The following is a 24,167-nucleotide window of genomic DNA, read 5'->3' as shown; positions in this document are numbered from 1 at the left end:
TCACCTCAAACAATTAAGACTTAAAGATTTTGAAGGTTTTAGATAAATTTTCTTGAAACAAAACACAGGGTTTTTTTTTAATCTTCAAGTATAGCGATATCTTGTGTTCCTTGCTTATCTGGAGCACGTGTGTGGGGATTTTGTGCAGCAGTGACGTGGAGCAAGAGAAGAGGAGAAGGTGCTACTGAATTCCCTACCTCTATAATTAAACACTTGTGTTCAAAGTCGAGATTTTTGTTGAGGCAGGTTTCAAATATGCTGTTTTCCCATAGGCTACAGTGGTTACAGCTTCCTCAAGGACTTTTTCCTTGGGATGTCCTCACTGGTCTGGTCGGTGAGGATGACGGTGACATGAGTTAGTTGTTACTCTGGAGGAAGGGCAGTAGATACAGGAGTGTCAACTTGTGGGTGTTGTGAGTGGCCAAGATGGTCTAAACCATGAGAAGGACATCTTGAGTCCATGTAGGCTGAGTTTTTGCTGTCTGCACATCTCTCTTTTCCATGGGCAAAGTGAAGCAATATAGTGAGGAACTAACCCTTTTTACTGTGCTTGAAATAGCGTAGGAAGAAATGAATTACTGAAATACCTGCTGTGTCCTAAGTGTTGAAATTTGTTTACTTGTAGTTTTGTGTTTACTCTTTGTAAACACACTTTGAAGACCAAAATTTGGTCTTCAGTATCAACTGGAAAACAGAAAAAGGAGATCTGCTGGAAATAGAAAGATCTAGATAAAATGAATTACATATTTCTCTCTCCTGTTTCCTCACCACTCTATGACCAGACAATACGCAATCTCACTCTGCTCCTGAATCTGTCTTGTACATGTCTTTTAAATTGGCACTATATAGCTCCTGTGTCTTCTCTTCTCTAGGTAACTTCTATTTTCCTTCGCTGTTTTTATAGTTAGATGCCTCTGCTATGAAACTGTGGCTTTCTACTTCTTTGAGGCTTTCCCTGAGTCTGGTGCTCAGTGTTTAAAACTTCGTGCTGATACATGATCTCTGCTTTCCTATTTCAGAGTTTTCCAACACCAGCCCTTTCGGATTGCTCCCAGGAAAAAGGTTTTGTCTGGATGCAGTTACTTTTTCTGTCTGGCTAGATCTTGTCTAAACGCTGATAGTCCCATTAAATGAATAAACCAAACTTCACCGTAGACATGTGCTGGTACCACGACCTCTCTTTGCATAGTATGAGGCAGAGCATGAAATATTCAGGCATAAGGATATTCAGAGAGTTGATAGTATGTCTGGGGCACACAAGCTGTATCCAAAATTCCATGAATCCTTCAGGGAAATCTTTCTTGTTCACACTTGGGGACCTCTATCAGGAGTTGTGTGCACACTTAGGAAGCTTGTGCCTGTTGCTGACTGGGAGATGTCCAGCATTAGCTTGCAGCCATTGTATCCTCTGTTTCCCTAGAGGAGAGAATATAAATGCCACTGCTCATGCACAGTGATCAGAGTCCTGTTACTTGAATAGATTAGAATGTTTCAGGTCTTTCTAGTTACAGGTCACGCTTTTTGGGCTGATGGTTCTAATGGTTCTTAGAAGGCTTTTTCAGTTTTCTCAATATTTGTCTTATGAACTTGCAATCAGAACTAAATGTCTGGGACTCATTGAAGCCCAATACAGGGGCAAGAAGTTCGGCATTATTACATGGTATTCCTCATTTTCTCTTTCAAGAATCAGATTAATGTGTTTGATCTATGTCCACACTGGGAGCTCACCATCAATTGTGGAACTTTGAGGGTGTGATTTTCCTTACATACCTGCAAATTAAACTGAGTTGAAACTCTTCTGTGAAGGAAGGCTACCTTTGTAGGCACTGTGTGTCCCTCTAGGAGAAGAGAGAAGTGAACAGATGCAGTACCTGCTTGTCCTAAATCGCTAGTACGTCTTTGCTTGGTGTTCAGCCATATGGTGATGTAAATAAGAGTATCCACAGCCCCTCACTACCTGGGGGTGATCAGCATCCCTGGGACCTACTCTTTTGTTGAACTGAAAAATACATTATTCACATGTTTACCAAGTGATCTCTGTTGCTTTGTATTACTAACCAGATGTTCTGATTCAGGCTTTCAGTCCTTAACCATTCACTTCGCATGCCTAATGCATGGGAGAGCATTTGTGCTGTTCTGTGGGTTATTTTTCCTGGCCCTTGCCAGATCATTGGAACAACTCTGATCCCGTCTGGCATTTTTGTGTTTGAATTTCACTGATAAAGGCACTGAGCAGAGCTAAGGCTGATGCACATCTCTGCCAGATCCCTGTAAAAGCACCCCTACTGTAAGCAGCAATTCCCTCTCTGCTATATCCTTTCTCTAGACTCTGCTTTCTAAACTTGTTCTCTCTTGTTCTAGGCTGCAAGCATGTGAAAGGCATTCTCTTGTACGGACCTCCAGGCTGTGGTAAAACACTTATGGCGAGACAGATTGGCAAGATGCTGAATGCCAGAGAACCAAAGGTGGTCAACGGTCCAGAAATCCTCAATAAATATGTGGGCGAATCTGAGGCCAACATCCGCAAGCTGTTTGCTGATGCAGAAGAAGAACAAAGAAGGGTAATGCAAACATAGATAAATAGCATGGTCAGTATGAATGTGCCTAAAGAATGACCGGAAAGGAGGTTTATAATCAGAAAATTACTGCTTGCATTAAAAGGCTGAGTCACTGCTTAGCTTATGATTATAGTTATTCCTTGCAAGTCACTGAATATTAGTGTTCTACAGATTCACACACTGTCAGTTGAAAAAACAATCTTAGAACCTGCAGAGGTAGCTGGTCTTCTAGCCAGATATGCTGAAGATGGACAGTTTGTTTAAATTCCATGCAGAGTTATTTTAAAGTAATACAGTAGGGCCCATCCTGCTATGCTTTGTATTATGTGGTGTGTCACCTGCTCAAAAAGTGCTTAAAAATAGGATTGCAAAAATTTTGCTCTGTTTTTTGTTTTATCTTTTTTTGTGGGGGAGATATAGTTAATCTGTTTGGATTTTTGCTACTAAATCCAGGTGGCACATAAGATGAATTTCAAATAAGCTTTCATGGTTTCAGGTTTTTGGGTTACAGGCTTATTAGTATATTATAATCCTTGAAGTGTTATAATTGGTACATCGTTAATTTTTCACAGCAGAAAACTAATGGATGAGAATAATGTCTCAAAACTAGAGAGTGGAGATCTTAAACTGGCAGTGGAGATATTCTGTTTTTTCAAAACTTGTTTTTTTTATCCATAACTTTAGCTGCCTATCAAAAAGCCCAGTCTTTAGTTGGAAGTTGTAAATACTTATTTAATGTGTGCTGTGGTAATTTTTCTCTGCTGTGGATCACTTAATGTTGATAGATCTTTCTGGTAAAGAAAACCCAATGTCAGGCAAGTCATTGTTAAATTTAGGGAAGTCTCTTCAGAAGACATTAGCAAAGGACATTGTATCCCTTGATTTTATTTATGCCTAACAAGACTGCATATTTTGCTAGTGGCTTGAAATAATTTAATTTTCTTCTACAAAAGATTTATTAATCAGTAAGTCAGCTTTGCATGGTAACCCATACTGGTGTAAACAGTCTCCTTCTCCGGTTGTTGCAATATAACCGAAAGCTGTGAGCCTCTTTTCCTTTGCAATAACACACCTGTTAAAATAGACTTTATATTGGCTGGAGGGGATGGTCCTGATGACAAGTTGTGAGATTATAAAGGTCTTGAAAAGGTTGGTATTGTAATGACTTGTGTCTGGGGCAGATTGCCAGGGACAGCACATTTACCCAGTGTTAACATGGTCTCCACTGTCCACAAAAGATGTTTTAGAGGTGGAATTTGAAGGGAAAAAGCTTCATAATGTGGTCACAAAAAGTATCCTGTTCTCTTTCCAGCTGCAACTGCTTCACCTTTGAGTGAACCTGGAAATAAGCAGTTCTGTTCCTGATTGGCACTGAACGAATGGACTCCTTAAAAATATTAAGAACAAAGCTATTCTGGCAAGCTGTATATTTACTAACTTTAGTACGACCTGGGGTGTTGTGCACATCGGGTGCATACCTCCACAGATGTGCTTTGCTCTCCGTCTCCCTTTCGGAGGGCTTTCCCTGGTACCGAGTAGTGTGACCCTTTGTCTGAGCTGCTGTTCTTGTTCAGTCTAGTCCTCTTCTTTGAAATGCTGCTTCTCTTACCAATGTCAGCTGTGAAGTCCTGTGTTTGGGCAAAGCCCACCAACCACCCCGTTTTGGGGGGTGGCAAGATGTTGTTCTGGAGAGGGGTCTGATACATACCTAGCGTGATGCTGAAAACACTTGGAGGTGTCAGTGTTCTGTGTCTGTGCGGCTGAGCTTGTTGAGAAGTTACTGTTTTGTTTGGATTGCTTTCAATGATGACATGTGGCATTCCTGACATGTTTTTCTCTCCGATAGCTTGGAGCAAACAGTGGTGTGCATATCATCATTTTTGATGAGATTGATGCGATCTGCAAGCAGAGAGGAAGCATGGCGGGTAGTACTGGAGTCCATGATACTGTTGTAAACCAGTTGCTGTCTAAAATTGATGGAGTAGAGCAGCTCAATAACATCCTAGTGATTGGTATGATGGTGCTTCCTTTCTCTGTTATGGGGTCTGGTTGAAAACTGCTGATATTTTCCTCACTGCATGTCAGCTAAGTTATCATTACTGGTATTGGATCTGTTTGGACTAATCCAAACTGAACGACTGCTCTTTGGCAAGCATCAGTAGCAGATTTAAAGGGAGATGTGCTGTAACTGGCTGATACTGCTGCGTTCAACAATCTCCTCCTTTAGCTTTTGATAACAAGTGTTTTAGTTTAAGAAAACTTGCAAGGAGTGATATGCACTGATGTATTGGCGTATGAAGGAGTGGGACTTCTCTAGCTGTGCTGTCTAGTTGCCCTGATGCCAGGAGCCCTGCAGATAGTCACGAGGACAGGTGTGATCCCTGTTGCCCTGACTCTACTCCAGGGCATGACTCTCCCAGTATTTCTGAAGATGGGTATCTTTTGTCTGTTTACTTGAGACTCTTTGAGGTATCTTCTTAGCTCTATGGGCTGTATTCAGGAGTTGGAGACCCACTTAATAAGCTCAGATAATGCTTATTTTGCTTTTAACCTTGAATTTAGGAATGACCAACAGACCTGACCTGATTGATGAGGCTCTGCTGAGACCGGGGAGACTGGAGGTGAAAATGGAGATTGGTAAGCAAGCTGGCATATCACAATTCATATGCTTACGTGTCCTTACAATAGTAAGGCAAATGTATATCATCATGTGAACAATTAACCAGCATGGCATAGGTGCTGAACTTCATGCAGTTCCCTCCATAATATTAGACATAAATTTAATCAGCCAATTAAAATACCATTTTAGACTTACCTACTGATAAGCCATTGACCTGAGACCAGTTTCTGTCCAGCATAATGGGTAGGTGTGGGCAGGTAGGACCCTGAATCTCTTCCATGAATGAAAGGAGCCAAGTAATGTCACCAGACCATTTCTAGGTGGAAATTGCGGAATTGTTGAAGTTGTAGAGCAGGCAAGTACAGTGTGTGAGCAGTTCTTGACTTGGAAGAAGTGCAGATCATTTTATTTGCATGAAGTGATAATGGTGACTGTCACTGCAGGAACTGTAAATGTTAAGCAGCATTGACTGTTGGCTTCCAAAATCAGCAGGTTGGGATTCCTTGCATCAACAGAACAAAGTGGGCCGAGGAGCTCTGCTAACTATTTATTCTAGTGAGCTGGGAAAGAGCACTGTCAGCAACTTAAAAAGGGACTTCTGTAATTGTACACTGCTGCCTGGCACCAATGCAGATTAATTACCTGATAATGTGAGATTTATTAAGAAATTAAGCCCAGATCATCTTAGATTAATGAAAACAAGTCTCTACTTCGCATTTGAGATCAGAAGTTTGATCAGTAAAGATCTCAGTGGATTCTAAAGACCGTAGTGCTCAGTTTGAGGTTACCAATTCACAGGAGGAAGTTTGAATAGAGAATGGCCTGGGACTGATTAAAAGCTTAATGATCCTGTCTTGCAGTGAGAAACTCAAATTGGTTGAGATCTGTGTTTAATTTAGAGATTGAAAAGGCAGTTTCAGATATGTAGTTTGGAAGAACACATAAAACAATTGCCCCTAACCTTCCACAGACATACAACTGTCACAAAATATTTTCTGTGTTCTGAGCTGGGCACCGACTATTGTAAAGGCAAAAATTCTCACACTGTAGTGAGTCATAAAAAAGGAACAGGCAAGACCATGAGTATTAATACGTGTTGTTTCCTTTCAGTTGCAGAAAATTAGATGAAAATGTCCATATAACTCTCAAAATCATGATACCATACTGGAGTGGCAGGGAAAATTGTAATTGTCTGTGCTGGTCTGAACTGTGGGGAAACTCCTGAAATCTGATCTATCAATGTCATTGTAAGAGCTCGCTAAGGACTTCTCTTATCCTTAAAGGGTAACGTCATTCTTTGAAAGCCAGAAACAGGAAAGAGTTTTTGTGATAGCTGAAAAGGAAAGATTTTAGGCAAAAGAAGGAATGAGGAGGTGAAGCTGATGACTACTGAGGCAGGTGAAGGGGTAACCCGGGCAGGGAGCCGATGCTTATGCTCCAGAGTTAACGCTGTCCCTGCGTACTGTAGCGGACGGTATATATCAGGCATTACTGGGCATGTAACTCATGCAAGATGTGAGGACTAGAGATACAACTAGAGCACTAGCTGGGATTTAAAAATCTTGTGCAGCACAGACAACACGGATGGTTTCAAATATGCCAGAGACTTAAGAGGCTAAGACATTTGTTAGATGCAGGAAAAAATATTGAAAGAAACGTGTGACTATTCCTGGCATATTCCACAGAAAAGAAAAATTGGGAAAAGAAGCCTATATGACGAGTAGTAATGAGAGAGAATTAGCATTGGCAAAAACTGTAGCCAGGTACAGTCTTTACAAACTAACACAGCTACAAGGAATTGAAGGACAGACCCAATAAAGTGTGTTTTAGGAATGAATAAGTGTAGCCACAATGGCACTTGCCTCTGAACAATCTCACACTTGAAAACAAAGGCCTGATAGCAACTGTCATTAGTAAACACAGGTGAGATTGATTGTACTGCAGGTGTAGTACCTGCATCTTTTGTTGACAAAAGTTAAAGAAATTCCAGGGACTGAGCAAGGCATCCTTAGAATAAACTACCAGATGATAAGGACTGAACACTGCTGGGGACTATGCACACTTTAAAATGTCTTTTCACATACCCTCAGCACAAATACTAATCAGTGCAAATTACCAGATCCTTGTAATAAGGGCTGTGAAGGTAAGTTGTAAAGTGAGCTAAAGAACAGCATGGTTTTACCAAGTTGGTGATGTGCCAGGCTGACTTGTTATGCTTTCTTTTAAGAAAAGGCTTTTCTGTGTCTTCCATGATAGGCATTTCAGAAGGGGCTTTCTAAGGTGCAAACTTGGAAATTATCACCTCGGTCAGAGAAAATGAACGTTTTATGAGAATGGTATGGGTCAAGTGAAGAGTGAAGTCAAGACCCTGAATTTTGGGAGAGCAAACTTTCAGTTGATTAAGTAATTAGTGGATGGGACCCCCTGGGAAACTGCCCTCAGGGATAAAGGAGCAGAACAGAGCTGGCAGCTCTTTAAGGACATTTTTCTTGGCACACAAGAGCTCTTGATTCCCACATGTAAGAAGTTGGGCAAGGAAGGCAGGAGACCAGCATGACTCAGTAAGGACGTTGTGGTCAAATTAAAGTGTCAGAAGGGACTGCACAGGCAGTGGAACCAGGGACATGTATCCTGGGGAGAATGCAGGGACACTGCCTGAATGTGTAGGGATGGGATCAGGAAAGCTAAGGCGCATGGAGCTGAATTTGGCAAGGGATATGAAGAATAAAAGAAGGGCTTCTAAAGGCTTGTTGGTCAGAAAAGGAAGATTGAAGAAAATGTACACCCCCATCCCCTCCCAATAGATAAGACAGGACAACTAGTGGCAGCCAACACGGAGAAGGCTGACGTATTCAACAGTTTCTTTTCCCCTCAGTTTTCACTGGTAATGATTTCCCGTATATCTCAAGTCCCTGAACCTCAAGACAGGGGCTGGGAAAATGAAGTTCCTCCCATTGTAAGAGAAGATCGGTTTTGAGACCACCTAAGGAACCTGAACGTACGCAAGACCATGGGACCCAACAAGATGCATCCCAGGGTCCTGAGGGAATTGGCTGATGTAGTTGCTGAGCTACTCTTCGTCATTTGAAGAGTCATGGCAGTCAGCCAAAGTCGACAGTGACTGGAGAAAAGGGAATATTGCACCCGTTTTAAAAAAACAGTAATAAGGTGTACCCTGGGAACTACCAACCAGTTAGCCTCACCTCGGTGCCTGATTAAGATCGTGGAACAGACCCTCCTGGAAGATACGTTGAAACATGTGGAAGACAGGGAGGTAATTAGAGGCTGCCACCATGGCTTCACAAATGGCAAATCGTGTGTGACTAATCTAGTGGCCTTCTGTGGTGGAGTGACTGTGTTGGTGGATAAGGGATGAGCTACAGATGTCATTTACCTTGAATTCTGTCGGGCCTTTGATAGGGTCCCCCCCAACATTCTTGCCACTAAATTGGAGAGACAGGAGTTTGAGGGATGGACCATTAGAGGGACAAGGAATTGGCTGGATGGCCGTGTCCAAAGAGTTACAGCCAATGGCTCAATGTCAGGGCAGTCCCCAACATCGGTACAGACTGGGGGATGGATGGATTGAGACCAGCTCTGTGTAAAGGACTTGGGGATACTGGAGGTTGAAAAATTGGACATTGGCTGGCAATGTGTACTTGCAGTCCAAAAAGTCAGTTATAACGGCCGCATCAAAAGAAGCATGGACAGCAGGTTGAGGGAGGGGATTGTCCCCCTCTACTCCACTCTTGTTAGACTCCACCTGGAGTACTGTGTCCACTCTGGGGTCCCCAGTACAAAAAAGACACGGACCTGTTAGAGCAGGTCCAGAGAAAGGCTGCAAAGATGATCAGAGGGATACATTGCCCCTCCTGTGAAGAAGGGCTGAGGGGGTTTGGGCAGAAGGCTCTGGGGAGACATTATTGTGGCCATGCAATAGTTAAAAAGGGGACGTACAACAGAGATAGAGAAAGACTTTACCAGGGCCTGTAGTGACAGGACAAGGAACAGTGGTTTTAAACTGAAAGAGGGCAACTGAAATAGGGCAGGTTTAAGCTGAATATAAGGAAGAAGTGTTTTATGATGAGGGTGGTGAGACACTGGACCAGGCTGCCCAGAGAAGTTGTGGATGGCCCGTTATTGGAAGTGTTCAGAGTCAGCTGGACAGAGCTTTGGGCAACCTGATCTAGTGAGAGATGTCCCTGCCCATGGGGGGTGGACTAGATCTTTAAACTTCCCTTCCAACCCAAACTGTTATAGGAGTTTACGATTCTGTGATAACTGCAAGGTGGGAGCTGGGTTTAGGGGTGCCAAGGGACTGACCAGATTGCCTTTGTGTAAGGTGAATTCCTGGTATGGAAGCCTGAGAGCAACAGACTTGGAGGAATGAAACTGAACCTTAGGCTTTTTCTCTCTAGTTTGGTGGTGATGTTAATCAATTGCCAAGGTCAGTTAGTGTAGTTGGGTATTGTCAAATATTCTAATTGTAAAAATGAATTGCTCAAGGTGAGAAAGAGCCTTTGGACCACCAAGGAGAGGGCTTTGCTCTGCAGTTGCTGTGCTGAGGCACTGATTGTCACGTGTTCTGTTTAAAATCTCAGGCTTGCCCGACGAGAAGGGTCGATTTCAGATTCTTCATATTCACACAGTACGGATGCGGGAACACCAGCTGCTGGCTGAAGATGTGGACATTGCAGAACTGGCAGTTGAGACTAAAAACTTCAGTGGTGCTGAGTTAGAAGGTTTGGTTCGAGCTGCTCAGTCTACTGCTATGAACAGACACATTAAGGTCAGTCCAGTCATCTCTCACTAGAGCAAAAAAAGGAAAAATAATTATGTTTGGAATCTTATGCTAGATGTTTACTTCCAAATGGGCAATGGCATCTCAGCATACCTTAGGAGATGAAATTCATATGGACACCACCTTTTCACTGTGCTTTTACATACCTCTTTCATCTCCTGACCTTCAAGTGGCTCTTGCCTAGCTTGGTGGGAATGGAAGGTGATTGTCAATATATCTGGATAAAAACTGAAAGGAAAGTCTTGAGCTCAGTTTATGGGTTGGACCCAGAAGACAAGAGGTGGAAGTGAGAGCAGCCAGTTGTACAGGAGGGATCTCTGCTGGAGCGTGTGCAGCTCAGTATATTCATAAATGATCGTAAAGAGGGGGAAAAGCGAGGTTACAGGCTCATAGCTGTTCTGTGGTCATAAAGATGAAGGCCACCTATGGAAAACTACAGAAGGCATTTGAAATAATGCGAGTGCACAGGATGCAGTCAGTGAATTTAAGTGTACACTGGCGAGAGAAAATTCAGAAATCTATAGACTATGATAGGGACTGACATGACCATGACTTGGGGGCAAGTTCTTGGAGTTATAATGGTCTTGAAATATCAACTCAGTCCTTATCAGTGAAAAAAGCAAATGCAAAATTAGAATTTACTGGGAGATGTATACAGAGCAAAAGTGAGGCTTTGGTTATGTCATGGATAAAATCCCTGGTATGTTTGAATCTGTGCAGTCCTGGGACACCCACCTTGAGAAGGGTCTGGTAGAACTAGGATTTGGAAAGGCAGCAGGGAAGGTCAGAGGTATAGGAGGGTTTTTACTGGAAGAATGGTTGACTAGGATATCTCAGCCTGAAAAAAAATAGGTCAAGAGTTACGAAAAGTATGTGAAATCATGAATGTACTGGAATCAGTGAATAGGGAATGACTGTTTACTCTTTCCTAATACAAGACCTCAAATGGTGCCGGCAGGGCCATGATCAAAGCAAAGATAAGATGTGCATTGTGTGAAGAAGTATTTAAGCTGTGGAAGGAATCCTTTGCTCCAAGATGTCACTGCTGCTAAAATCTTGGTCGAATTCAGAAGGGGCCTATACAATGTCTTCTAACAAGAACTCACTGATGATTGTCTCAGTGCCCAGAGACTTGTGATGTTCTCAGCTCCCTCCATCCTAGAGGAACATTGCTTTGCTTTCCCAGTGTTTGCTGATTATGGGAGGTCAGTGTATCTTTAACTAGAAAGGAGTTAAGGACCATGAAATGTCAGGTTATATTAATCCAGATGCAAACCACAGTATTCGATGGTGTTGAAATATGAGATGATTAGTTCGTGAAGAAGGAGGCTGAAAGGCACAGCCCCTTTGCTCTAGTGGCCAAGAACTGGTGTGAATTACTACAGAGAAAACCTTTGACATCAGTTCCACAGCACTGATACATTTTTAAGTAAAAAGTCTGTTCAGCCTCGAATATGAAGAGAGCAAGTCATGCTTTCATTTAAGTGAGATTTGTATCTCTTGGGAGCACTCTTACTAAAGGAAAAGTGGCTCTTTCTGCTAATTTTTCTTGTATAGCCATAGTACTTGAAAAGTTATTGTTTCCTACAGCAAAAAACCCACGAACATCAACAGTTTCTCATTTTCTTGTGTTCTGTCTCAAAGAAAAAAATCAGCACCTCTGGAGGTATTTTCATCCCCTTGCAGGCAAAGCATTTTCCTTAAATTATTAATTTTGCTTATAGTTGATGTTTTTTCAGTGCTTGAATTTTGGGTGAGTTTGGGGACCACTAATGTTTTGATGTATTTCCTGTTGTGCCAAAATGTCACAGTGGGAGAAGAGAAAATGGCAATGCATAAATGTAAAAGAGCAGTCCCCTCCTTTAGCTTGGTGTGTGACTGACATCTTAATATATGTATGTGTATTCCAAATGTGAGGCGGCCACGCTTTGTTTTTCTTTTCAAACACTTTGACGTAGTTTTTTGGATAATCTTATTGTTTATTCTGAAGATGCCTTCAGCCAAATGATGCACTAAGGTATTTTATTCTCTCCTACAAGTACTGCAAAATTTAAAATATACGTCATAGGCCTGACCTAGTTTTCAGAAGCACCTACGAGAAGCAAGAGCACAAATTGAAAATCAAGGGGCATTATTCTTCTGAATCACTTAAGCTCTTCTGGTAATCTGTCAAAGTGTGTGTTTGTGTTAAAAATTAAAACAGGTAACTCATTAAAGGCTTGGAAAGAAAGAACACCCCCTTATTTTAAGTGTACAAACAGCTTCAGGAATATATTAATAGTGTTTCAAGTACCTTCACTTCCCTCTGCAAAATAGAAGAGTGATCAACCTGTACTGAAGATCCACCTGGTTGATATATTTGGCATCCTGTATGACTGCTTTTTACAAGGAGTCACATAGAAAAAATGAGGGGTAATGGATACAAGTTACTCCTGGGGAGATTCCCATTGCACACAAGAGGAAAATTTTTCACAATGAGAACGATCAGCCATTGGAATAATCTCCCCAGGGAAGTGGTGGATTCCCCACCACTGGACACCTTTAAGATTTGGCTGGACAGGGTGCTGGCCCATCTTGTCTAGACTGTGCTTTTGCCATGAAAAGTTGGACCAGATGATCTTTGAGGTCCCTTCCAACTTGGTGTTCTGTGATTCTATCATTAAATCCATTTAGTTCCTGATTGCTGCCCAAGGCAATCAATATACTTGCAAGTCTACAGATAATCCTAGTAAATGGAGCCGCTCCATATTGTGGAGCTGCAGCCACACTCTGTAATAGATCTACAGCTGGCTTTAAAGTCTACAGACATCTGAATAAGGGCTCCAACTTTAAAGGCTGCTCTCAAGTTGTTTTCAAGAATTCAAAACCTCTTCCTGCTCCAGTGTGAGCAGCCTTGGGCCGCCTCCTGGTGGTATGTCTAGTTGTGCTTGAGAAGTGATTTACAAGAGAAGATTGCAGTAGTGCTGTCTCTACCGTGTCTTTGCTTCCAGTCTTTAGCTTTTAAATGTTGCTGGGCAGTTTGGGAATGGCAGAAGGAAAAAAGGTGATGCTTTTCATTTAGAAAGGAGTGCAGGATGAGCTGAGCTAACTGCAGTGTATTTATTCCGAGTAATACCGATAGCGCTGCCTTGGGGAGATCCATGGCTTTGGTTGAACTGAAGCAAATAAAGACAAAGAAGAGAGAAATCTACTATTTACCAATCTCCTTAAAGACTTTCTTGTATGGGGAGGAAGGTGCATGGTTTGAATAGAAAACTAAAAGTTCCTGAAATAGAGGTGTGTGAGTAATTCTTATTTTTGGCTTAGTTGTCAGAGATGGTGTGGGTAGATTCAGAGTTGGGTTAAACCAAACTTTAATTTGTCTTTCTGAAAAAAGTCACACAATGAAGGCGGCTTCATCCTCTTCCCATCCAGCACTCAGAAAGCATAACAGAATTTTTTTTACAGCCTCTAAATGGAAAGAATAGTTCCCCACTCAAAAGGGAACCTACATAACTCCAATAACTTTTAGAAATTTAAACTTAGTTGAGATCAGTCCCACACTGGGCACCAGTCTGAGCCTCAGTGACACTTGGTTTATGTAGTCAAGGTGGCACAGCAGCAGCAGGGATGGTGCAGAGCTTCCATCCCGTTCTTAGCTGGGGTGGTTTCTCTGAAATGTGGGGTCATGGCTATATTCTTAACTCCAGCTTTCCACCCACTGGAGTGGAAAAACTGTTACTTAATGACTTTGTGGGGCTGGCATATGGACGTGGCTCTGTGAAGATGATGGTTTCTCCAGTGGTATCAAGCATATGTCCAACAAATGTCCTGATAAGAAGCATTTTTCTTATTGATGCAGACCAACTACAGGGTTGGGTCCGTGGGTGGAAGTTGGTACGGGGTCGAGTGCAGTACTGCTGTACTCCAGTGTCTTTTATTGCCTTTATTAGGCCAGCAACAAAGTGGAAGTGGATATGGAGAAGGCAGAGAGCTTGCGTGTGACAAGAGGAGACTTCTTTGCATCTTTGGAGAATGATATCAAACCAGTAAGTAGGCACTATGTAACTGCTGTAGTAGTCACCCAGTACAGTTAGTGACATGAGGTAGCAACTTCCTTCTGGGATCAGACATGCAGTGGTGCACCATGGGCTGACATACTGTGTCCTGTGTTGTAGGCATGAAAGTAGGGAGCCTCTTTCTGCCCGCAGTGCTAAGGCTCTGTTTTGTACCTTTTGTTGCATGCAAGGATCATAAAAAGGAATAGAACAAATAAAGAGAGCAACTTGGAGTTTCTTCTTTGTCATGCTCACTCCTCCTTTTAGGCTACTTTCAGTTAATGGATGACAGCTTTAACATGGACTGTAGTAGGAGGTTTAAGCCTAGTTTTTGAGGATTGTCTTTAAATGGCATGGATTCAGAGCCCACTGACAACTTGCACTGGTTAGAATCTGTTTTGAGGGTGTATGAAAAGATGTTTCTAAATGTGCATGGTCTTCAGCAGTGCTCAGTCCTTTGAACTGAAATGTTGTGTGTCATCAATGGGCCTTCCAGTACTTACTGTCTCACTTAAGCATCTTAAGTGATGTGATGCAAAATTTCTCTAGTAAAAGAAATGTCCCCTCTCTTAATACAGGCATTTGGAACCAACCAAGAAGACTATGCCAGCTACATCATGAATGGTATTATTAAGTGGGGTGATCCAGTAACAAGGGTATTGGATGATGGGGAGCTGCTTGTTCAACAAACTAAGAACAGTGACCGCACTCCTTTGGTTAGCGTTCTTCTAGAAGGTAAATTTAAGAAAAAAATATCTATTAAAAAGAACAAACAAATTCTGTAAGCTATTCCTATCGGTTGCCCAAGTGGTCATCTGTTATATCCTGCAGCTGTATGTAAAAGTAACACATGAGAGGAAGAATAGAACTGATTTCTTTCAGTATACTTGGGTGAAATTGCTTTAGATATAAAAACTGTCTCTGAACCTGAGAGAAATCCTGTTCCTGGAACGATGGAGAAGTGAATGTATGCAGCTAATAACCTAAATGTGGATGTTTTAGAGTGTGAGCATCTCTGAGTTAGTTGTCTAAATTCTCTTTGAAGTCACTGATGAGCTCATCAGTGTAATTAGCTGAGTTCAAACAACAGTTTGTCTGCTGTTAGAGTGGATTGCCCTCGTAGTCACTGTTGCCCTCGTGGTCACTGTTAGTGACTGAAGAGTCTAGGAAACTAGTTCCGATATGTACACTACAGATACTGGAATAGAATTTGTTATTTAGTGCTTCCCTCTTTCTTTTCCTGAAGTAAAATGTGTGGATTACCACTATTGCTTAGTGGTCTGTAGCTTTGAGATTAACCTTGAGTAGATCCCCTGAATAATTCTGTGTGCTTGTGGCCAACATATCGCTTGTATGCGATACCTTCTTGCACTCCAAATTGATTTGTATTGGGTGTATAGATCAAGATGCGTCTTTGGGCTCTGGTAGAATTATTCTGGTGTGAATTCACAAGTTGTCAGTATTTACCTGGCATTCATGCTGTCGACTTGTTTGCCACAGTATGCAGAAATCATATTTAGAAGGAGCATAAACATAGTTAAAGAAGTTTCTCTGAAATAGAAACACAAGCTACTTTTTGGTGCAGTGGCCAGTCCTGCAAAATATGTAATGTCCTCTTCTGTGATGGTTTCATAGTAAATCAGTCTGCATGTGCTCTGCATAAGCAGTTGCATTAATTTCCTTCACCTGGAGGATTGTATTGCACTATGGGTTAGTGTGTTCCTTCTGCAAGTAGAAGAAAAGGTCATTTCAAAATGCAGATACCTCTGAATGAGGTTATAAACATGCTTAAAATATCGTCCATGCTGAGCCTTACCAGAGCTGTTTCTCCCTTGTTTCTTCATTATGTTTGTCCTTTGTTTCAGGTCCCCCCCACAGTGGGAAGACTGCATTAGCAGCCAAAATAGCAGAAGAATCCAACTTTCCCTTTATCAAGATCTGTTCTCCTGATAAGATGATCGGATTTTCTGAAACGGCCAAGTGCCAAGCTATGAAGAAGGTACTTATGCATCCTACTCTTCTGCTTGATTACAATACAGTTCTATGTTCTCTAGTGGGCAGAAAAGTGAGTTACCCTTGTGATTGTCTCTCTGGAGGTCCTAAATTCCTGTGCATGTATTTATTTATTAAGTTGAATGAATGTTTTTGTGGCACTGGCACTAAGTGACTCAGGGAAGATTTCAGGGCTCTGTCCCAGTTGGGTCTGATACACGATCATGACTAACAGTGGAACAAAACACCTGATCTGTGATGAGCAAGTCTGGAGCTGTGTCTGCAAAGGTGAAGGCAGGAAGGCCTTAGGGTTGTACTTGGAAAGAATAGATCCTGCCTGAATGAGACTAGGAAGAGTTTTGAGGTGGGAATGTTTAGTTAAACAAGAGTTTTAACAACCTGGGGAGCTGGGGGAATGCAAACAAGTTGAACATCTTAAATCATTTCAAGTAGCCGAGTGGAAGGAAGGAGATTTCATTTACTCATTTACATTTTTCATTTATAAGTGCAAGCCAGCACTTACCCTTCTAGCTGAATGGTACTGAATGAAGCATGTAAGTGAAACGTTACTCTAAGATCAGTTTGTTGCAGGATTGCATAGTTTCCAAGAGAAGCAATGTGCTCATAACTGGAAGCCCAGTTTGTAATTTCGATTCAAAAAAAGAACCTTTTGGACGTCACTTGAATCAGCACGTGCTGGAGGTAGACCTGCATTACCACTGATGTCCTTTGTGCTACTTATTGTTTAAATCCAAAGCTTTGTAGGATGCTGGTTTGCTGCTCTATAAAGGGTGATGGGAGGCTCAATCCGTACCTGAGTAGGTCTGTTCCCCCTGCAGTATGCAGTTATGAAAAGTAACCAGTATCCAGCCTGGGTAGAAAAGCTTCATAATTGCATTACAATTGTGGGGAATGTGTGTGTGTATCATTATGTTATCAGTATTGCCCCAGCTCCAAAAACCAGGGGAATGGTGCTCTATTTTGTCTATTGCTTACAATTAAATGCAGGACAGCTGGCGTTTTTGAAAAGTGTACGGAGTAAATGACCAAAACTGAGCTCTGAATTTGTTGAGATGGCAGTGTTTTATTAAATGCAGATAGAGTCTAGTCCCTTGGTACTTACCTTTTTCATTCTCTGTTTATTCCCCTAAATACTGCTGTGTTTAGCCAAAAACACGTCAACAGGTCCTATCATGACTATTGTAGTTTTGCTGCTGAGATTTAACAATGAGTCATTTTGCTGTTTTTTAGATCTTTGATGATGCGTACAAGTCCCAACTCAGCTGTGTGGTTGTGGATGACATCGAGAGACTTCTGGGTGAGTTAGGATGATGAGAGACCTATGTTGTCTGCTGTGCAGAAATACTGAAATATTTGCACTACTGAAATATTGCAAACTGGAAATGACCTGGAACCATTTACTTCAAGAGCTTTGAACTGGTTTTGATACAGTGAAGTGTCTCAAATGTGCATCTGCTTAGTGGGCATTAAAATCCATTTTCATTTCAGATTATGTCCCAATTGGACCACGGTTCTCTAATCTGGTGTTGCAAGCCCTTCTTGTACTGCTAAAGAAGGCCCCCCCTCAGGTAAGAAAGTAATCAAGGGGCGAGATTCCCTATTCCTATAATAATTTTGACAGTGGAGAGCTTTGTGTCTTGCTGATAGCTGCTGTGCTGCCAGTGGTATTAGTGCTATTGTCTCTGATTCAGTCAAGTTAATCCTAGCCTGCTGCTGTTCATTCAGTTAGACATTTCTAGGATAACCACAAAGGATTCAGCTTTCATTATCTAATTACTTAAGGCTGAATCTTCTGCAGTTAGCCCTGGAAATACTAAGGAGACAAGTTTAACCTTCACCATGTAAAATTTAAACATGCAGGCTGTCTGCTTTCTGAATAACTAAGGAACTGTTTAGTCCAAATCAATCCCTGGCCCAACCACGTGTTCCTTCCTTATTTAGAAATCAGTTTCTAAGGAACATATGATCGTGGATGTCAGGGTTTTAATTTGTTCTTAACTTGAAATTATCAGGTGTTAATTACAGTGAGTGAGGAAAGCTTAAGATCTTACATCTCATGCTGATCCTGTATATTTGCACTTTCTGGCTTGATGAGATTTAAGAGCATCACAAGTGATAATATTTCTGAAGCTTGCACTGAAAAATACAAACAGACAGGGACTCTTCTTTTTTATTTGCCATTTTTTCTGTTGATCACTGCAATTCTGCTGTGTGTGTGTGAAAGTATCTGCATGAATAAATAACATACAGTAAAACCTTGAAAGTTGCTGTCAGGAAAAAGCAGAGAAGCACAACCTGGATGAACTCAAATTTTTTGTCATTTTTAATATCCTGGAAACAGTAATGTATGCATGAGTATTGTTTTCATTAGAGAGTTTGGTGAAAAGACCTTTCAAATATACAACTTTGAACTAAATTGTAATGCCACAGGCCCTGAAGTTCCCCTTGTGACTGTCAACCTGGGAGAACAAAGATTTTTCCCAGTGAACTTTATGTGCCATGTGAAGTCTCTAACATAAAACTTGGATTCTGTTACCACATATATTGGAACAGAAGGGCTGCCTGTATGAAACAGCACCACCGTTTTTGATTGCCATAATCTCATGTAATCATTGACATACTGCTGGGTGTTTCCACAGTACCAGGAAATGATTGTTCCTATAAATAGGAGAAAACAGAACTTGGTTTGGTTCAGTTGTCAAAAGAACTTAAAATATTAAATTGTCCATTTTATCACTGCATCCTCTGAATGTATTTTGCTGTTTAGATGCACTTTTGTTGGCACCCAAGTCTCCCTGAAAGCAGGATGCGGGGCTTGAAGCTCTCAGATATTTGCCAAGTTTATGCATGTTGCTAGAGATTTGTACTCTGCAATGTTTGAAATGCCCTTGAGGCTGGAAGACTTTGGGTTGACAGCCAATATTATGGTGACTTAAGCCATAAATTGTTGACGGGTAGAAAGTTTTCTGAGGAAATGTCACTGTTTGATTGATGATGTGGGTTTTTTTTCTTTTTTTCTAAGTGTCCACTATTGGCTACTGCGGAAATTAGGACATTGGGTTAGACAGACCCTTTGGGCTGACCTAATTTAGTGGTTCTGATGATAGGGTTCTTCCTAGCACGTTTGTTTCTTGTGAGTTCCCTGTGATAGTCATGACGTGGGGATTTTTTTCATTAAAAACCCCAAAATGGTGTATAAGAGAGAGTCATGCAGGAAAAGACCTTTCCTGTTTTGAAGTTTTACTGTGAAAAAGATTAAATTTGGGCATGGAGACCCTTGGGGTTTTTAAGCTCAAGTGAGAAATGCACAAGGGGATAGTACTGCTGGTTGATCAGCGCCCTTCCAAGTTCCCTCTGAGATGACTAGTTCCCTTGGGGAGCAATTTATTTGGAAGTAATGGCTGATTTCAGGGATTTTGTTGCAATTTGAAATGCAGATATGTGCTTTAAATGTACATGAGTAGCATCAGTGGTACTAACCTGCTCCATGAGGTCAAACCAACATAAATTTCTGCGGGATTGGGATCATGGGTTAGGTTCATTCCTTGTAAAACTGGAGTGTCCTGGGACGTGCCCGGTGTGTCCCTGTGCTGAGAGAAATCGTTGGCAAGGTGCTGGGGAGACAATACCTGTCTCCATTGCTATCGGATAGGCTCTTTACTCACTAGTCAGAGATGCCCAAAATATGGAGTTGATTTGAAAAGCTTAGAAACAGGAACGACGGAGCAGTTGAAACCGCAAGCAAGGAGTGAGTGGGAAGCGGAGGGTGTGTTTCAGCAGCGCAGCTCTGCTGCTCCCATCTTTGTGGCCCAGATTATGTATTCACACGGTGTTGTCACATCACTTGCAGAGAGTATATTTAATGTGCAAGCAGCTTCCTACAATTACTGTAGGCTGTGTGTGTAAGAGGAGCATTTCTGGGATGAAATCTGATTAATTATGCATTGAGGTATATGTCTCTGTTGAATTGGTTTATGAAAGCTGCCTCCCAGACTCCCCTCTTCCTATTGAGGCTATATTATTTTAACGGGTGTGGGAAGGGCAAATACTTGAAGCTTCTGGTTTTCTGGGCTTTCTGGCTTCTTTGTACTTTGCAGAAGTTTTGAGAGTAAACACGTTAGACTTAAAGAAACTAGAAACATCTCTGAGTTTGCTTTAAATTCCCAGTCACAGCTCGTGCTTGCTAGTTCCACTCAGCAATGCTTAAATAGTGGTATCTATTACTACTAGCTCAAGAAGACTGAAAAACATTGCATTTTGTTTAGCATCTTTTTTTAAACCAATTAAAAATCTTTTCTAAAATGGATTGAAGAGAAGAAAATAAACCATGTTCTCTTGGGTCTTTATTTCAATCAAGTTTCCCTGTGTTGTGCAGGAGAAGAGACTGGGGGGGGATAGAAAGACTGAAAAGGACTGTCGCAGCAGGGAGCCAAGCGGGAGAAAAGGACTTCTCTGAGAACTAAGCAGCAGCAGCTCCGAAAGCCGAAGCTGCTTCATCTACATGCAGAGTCACACAAGGCATGGAGACACTCACCAGCCCCACAGAGGTTTCACATGTGCTTCCCTGCTGGTTCCTGTGAAAAGCTAACAATTGGCTCAAAGGGTGAAAGACCATTGCAGCATCCCCGCGCTAAGCTGGACGTACAATTTGTGCAGTGTTATGAAATGTCTGGCTTAGTGAGATGCTCTCGACCACTCTGGTGGATGCCCTTCCACTGCTCCCAGAGGGCCCCGGCCCCTTTCCTCTCCGGGACACTGGAGGCTTTTGCCGATTTATGAAAGTTGACAGGGGAAAGGGGGGAATAATCTCCTTGTTTGGTATAATCCCAGATGCATTCCTGATTCCACGTCACTTGGTGTGAATTGGAAGCAACTCCAACAGTGACGTTACCTTTATACTTGTAAACTTGGGGAATCGTGTTTTCTGCCATTACATGTGAAGAATTGTTGATACCTCAAAGCACATGCATAAAAATAAATATACAAGGGTCCAAAGTTGAGTGAAGAGCTGGTGGGTGAGCAGCAGAGGCACTTTCAGTATCCACCAATACTTGGTTATAGCATAGTTCAAGTTCGCCTCAACTCCCCTTGCCTAAGGCTGTCTAGGTTTGCTGAAATTCTGTAATTTGAGACTCCACTGACATGTTGAGACTCCATTTGCTTGTAAGAGAGTCTGTGTAATTCTTTTATGTTCTAGTTTGTCTTTGGTAGTCAATGCAATAATATGGTGCCCATTAGGGAGTGAATACTGTGTTAGAAGAATCAACCTTGTGGTGCTTGAAAATGTAGTGGTTTAAAACTACTTCCTCTTGATCTTTGAGTCCCATAGTTCTCTGCATGTTTATATCCTTTATTCAGATAAGACCCCTGTAGCAGAGAGGTGAAATCTGGGGTTATCCCACTCTAGAAGTCAGCGGGGCAAGATACGCACCTTTCTACTAGGTATCCCCCCATCGGTATAGAGGGATCTGGAGCTCCGAACTGGGGAACTTTTACTGCCTAAAAATGGGCAGGATGAATCCAGACTGAAGTGATGTGCCTGTATCTAATCTCTGTTGATGAAAGAACTAGGCTTAGAACTGTCCTGGTAGTGAGTCTCACACCAAATGGTCTTAAGCTGTTGAAAAGCCAAGTTCCTCCCTAGTTGGTAGTTACTCTTGTTATGCCTGATTTTTGGAAGTTCAGCTTGAATCCTGATCTTCTGTGGGCTGAGCACATGGCATGTTGCCTTTGCAGTGACTGCTGTAGAAATTAAGGATCAAAAATGTGAATATTTCTGAAAATGGGGGCAGTTAAGCAGGACATCTCTCAATAGCACGAATAAGTCCAGTGATACCCTGTGGGGTGCTGTCACTGCGGAGTAGTTGGATGAGGGCAGCTTTTTCAATTTGCCTTGATGGCTTTTCATGCTTTTCCGGTAATGCCTGGGGCAAAACATTTCTGACTTGTAGGTTTTCCACTTGTTTGCTGAGCAAGTTGCCTGAAACTTTGAAGAGTACGAGGGACTCGTGACACTTCATTTTCTTTTAGTAATTGATACAGCAGAGATTATGCTTGTTTTACGGTAACTGGTTTTCCAGTGGCTCAAGTTTAAAGGTAGCAAGTTGAAGTGCATACTTTCTATTGAAGAAAGCAGGGAAAAAATCAGTATGTTTTGGGTGGAGTTGTTAAATTTTAAGCACTGTTTTGCAGAGTAGCCATCTGTTTTGAGGAGTTTTCAACCATTCAGTCATCAGTGGTTTGCGGTCCCGAGCATGGATCCTAACAGAGATACCTAAAAATTGCTGATGGATCTGACCTCTATTAACTTGTCCCGTTGCTTTTTGGATCTTGCTGAGCTTTTGCTATTCTTAGTGTTGTGCTTCCTTGAGTTCAACTGAACTGTATGGTGAAAGCAAACATCCTTTTGTTCAAAACCGATGCTGTTGTTTAAAACTGATGCTTGATAATTTCATGTAGTGCTCCCTAGTTTTTATTTTGAGAAACAGCAGTTTTCCCCCCTCACTTCTCTACACCTTCTAGGATTTTATAGACCTCTCTGTTTACCCCTCATCAATTTACCAAGAGTCTGTTTAGGGAAGTTATTCCATATTTCTGACCATTCCCATGGCTTTCCTCCGATTTCTCCAACCCAGTGATGTATTTGAAATGGCTGGGGTTGCGTAGGGTCTTAAAGAGCACCCTGGATTCATATGGTAGAATAATGACTTTTGTTTTACTCTTCTCCCATTCTAAAAATGTCTGAGTGTTTGCGTTTTGAGTAAGGTTTAGCATTAAGCTGGTGTTTTCACAGAACTTACCACAGTGACCGATTCCAGTGGCTTTCCTAAATGGTAATAAGTCATTCAGAGTAATTTTTGTGTGTGTAGTAATTGTCTGCTGGCCTGATTTACAGCAAGTTTGGGATTCATCTGACTAAATGGGGCTGTCAGCGGTTTGGTTTTCTGCGACTGAACTAGTTGTTTAGAAAATAGTTTGCTGTATGAGTCCAGAGGGTAGGCAGCTTTTCTGGGAGGAGGTGCATGTCATCTGGGCTTCATTAACTAAGAAGGAAATGCAGAGACTAAGATCATACGTGGACACCTGAAGTTACAGGAGGTAAAACTCACTTCACTAATTACATTTCTGTGCTGCTTACATCCTTTCCTGGTCTCTGTTGAAACCCCAAACTAGACTCCATTTTTATTATAATCAAGCATGGTTTTCATCAGTGTAGAAGTTGCTCAGGTAGCATCCTTCAGGCAGCTAGTCTGCAAGTTATTCCCTTGATTGATTCTTATCTGCTGTGCCAGGCACTGCACACATGCTCTTAGCTATATTTTGGGAACAGATACCGCCTTGCTGGCTGCAGTTGAGTGTCTTTTTCATCCTAAAATGCTCATAGTTCATGGGAAGCTGTTACTAACACAATCCCTTAACCAAGCTGTTCCAGACTCTGAGAGTTACATACAGTAATAAACAATTTTTAAAATTTGTAAAGCAGATCGGTCTTGGTAGTGTAGCATTGTATGGATTTGTGCTTGCAAGAGGGCATTGGTGGTCTCAGTTCTGTTCAAGAGTCTGTCTTTGGCTTCCTTTGTACCCTACTACCTTACCTGTATAATGAGAAAACTGAAGGTGCCTAACAGCATACATATGACTCGTTACAATTTTTTGAATAAGGTAGCGGAAATTCTCCTTGCAGGGCTTACACTTTTTACTGAGTTACAGCGTATATAATATCAGATATAGCAGCATCATTTATGAATTGAACAAAAACTCAGAGGACAATGTTGAGGAAATATAGAGCAACCATGAAAGCAAAGTAAATCAGAATCAAGATGAAATTTTCTCAATTGAATCTGCTGATAACCCCTGTTTCTGCATTCTGAAGATTTTAAGCATGCATCAGTTCTGCTGTCACATGTGCTGTTATCCAAGTATATCGTAGCAAGCTGAGGTCACCTTTTATCCTTGTCCTTGGGTGGTAACTTCAGAGCAAATGTCAGAGGTGTTTGTACCACGCTTCTGTGGTTCATGAGCAGGTGGTGGTTCAGGTGTTCTTGGGGGACTCATTTCACACAGAGTCCAAGCCTGGGTTCAAAGTCTGTTTTACCAACCCCTTCCAAAGATGAAAACCACTGAAAATTTGTCTTCAT

General features: G+C 41.8%; 1 protein-coding gene across 3 annotated transcripts in view; it reads left to right on the top strand.

The window, feature by feature from the left end:
- NSF (N-ethylmaleimide sensitive factor, vesicle fusing ATPase) overlaps positions 1 to 24,167 on the top strand; it is an 82,044-nt gene that overhangs the window by 44,723 nt on the left and 13,154 nt on the right. For all 3 annotated transcript variants that reach the window (XM_074849089.1, XM_074849087.1, XM_074849088.1), the window contains exons 9-17: positions 2,362 to 2,561; positions 4,405 to 4,570; positions 5,121 to 5,195; positions 9,780 to 9,967; positions 13,912 to 14,007; positions 14,595 to 14,751; positions 15,882 to 16,015; positions 17,260 to 17,326; positions 17,518 to 17,597. In XM_074849089.1, coding sequence (XP_074705190.1) covers positions 2,362 to 2,561; positions 4,405 to 4,570; positions 5,121 to 5,195; positions 9,780 to 9,967; positions 13,912 to 14,007; positions 14,595 to 14,751; positions 15,882 to 16,015; positions 17,260 to 17,326; positions 17,518 to 17,597 — 1,163 coding nt within the window. The remainder of the gene's footprint in view (positions 1 to 2,361; positions 2,562 to 4,404; positions 4,571 to 5,120; positions 5,196 to 9,779; positions 9,968 to 13,911; positions 14,008 to 14,594; positions 14,752 to 15,881; positions 16,016 to 17,259; positions 17,327 to 17,517; positions 17,598 to 24,167) is intronic.

Source organism: Strix aluco, chromosome 24 (genome assembly GCF_031877795.1).
Source record: "Strix aluco isolate bStrAlu1 chromosome 24, bStrAlu1.hap1, whole genome shotgun sequence".
In the NCBI taxonomy this organism is placed as follows: Eukaryota; Metazoa; Chordata; class Aves; order Strigiformes; family Strigidae; genus Strix; species Strix aluco.
Note: the sequence above shows the minus strand (reverse complement) of the source record. Positions and strands in the feature narration are given on the sequence as shown.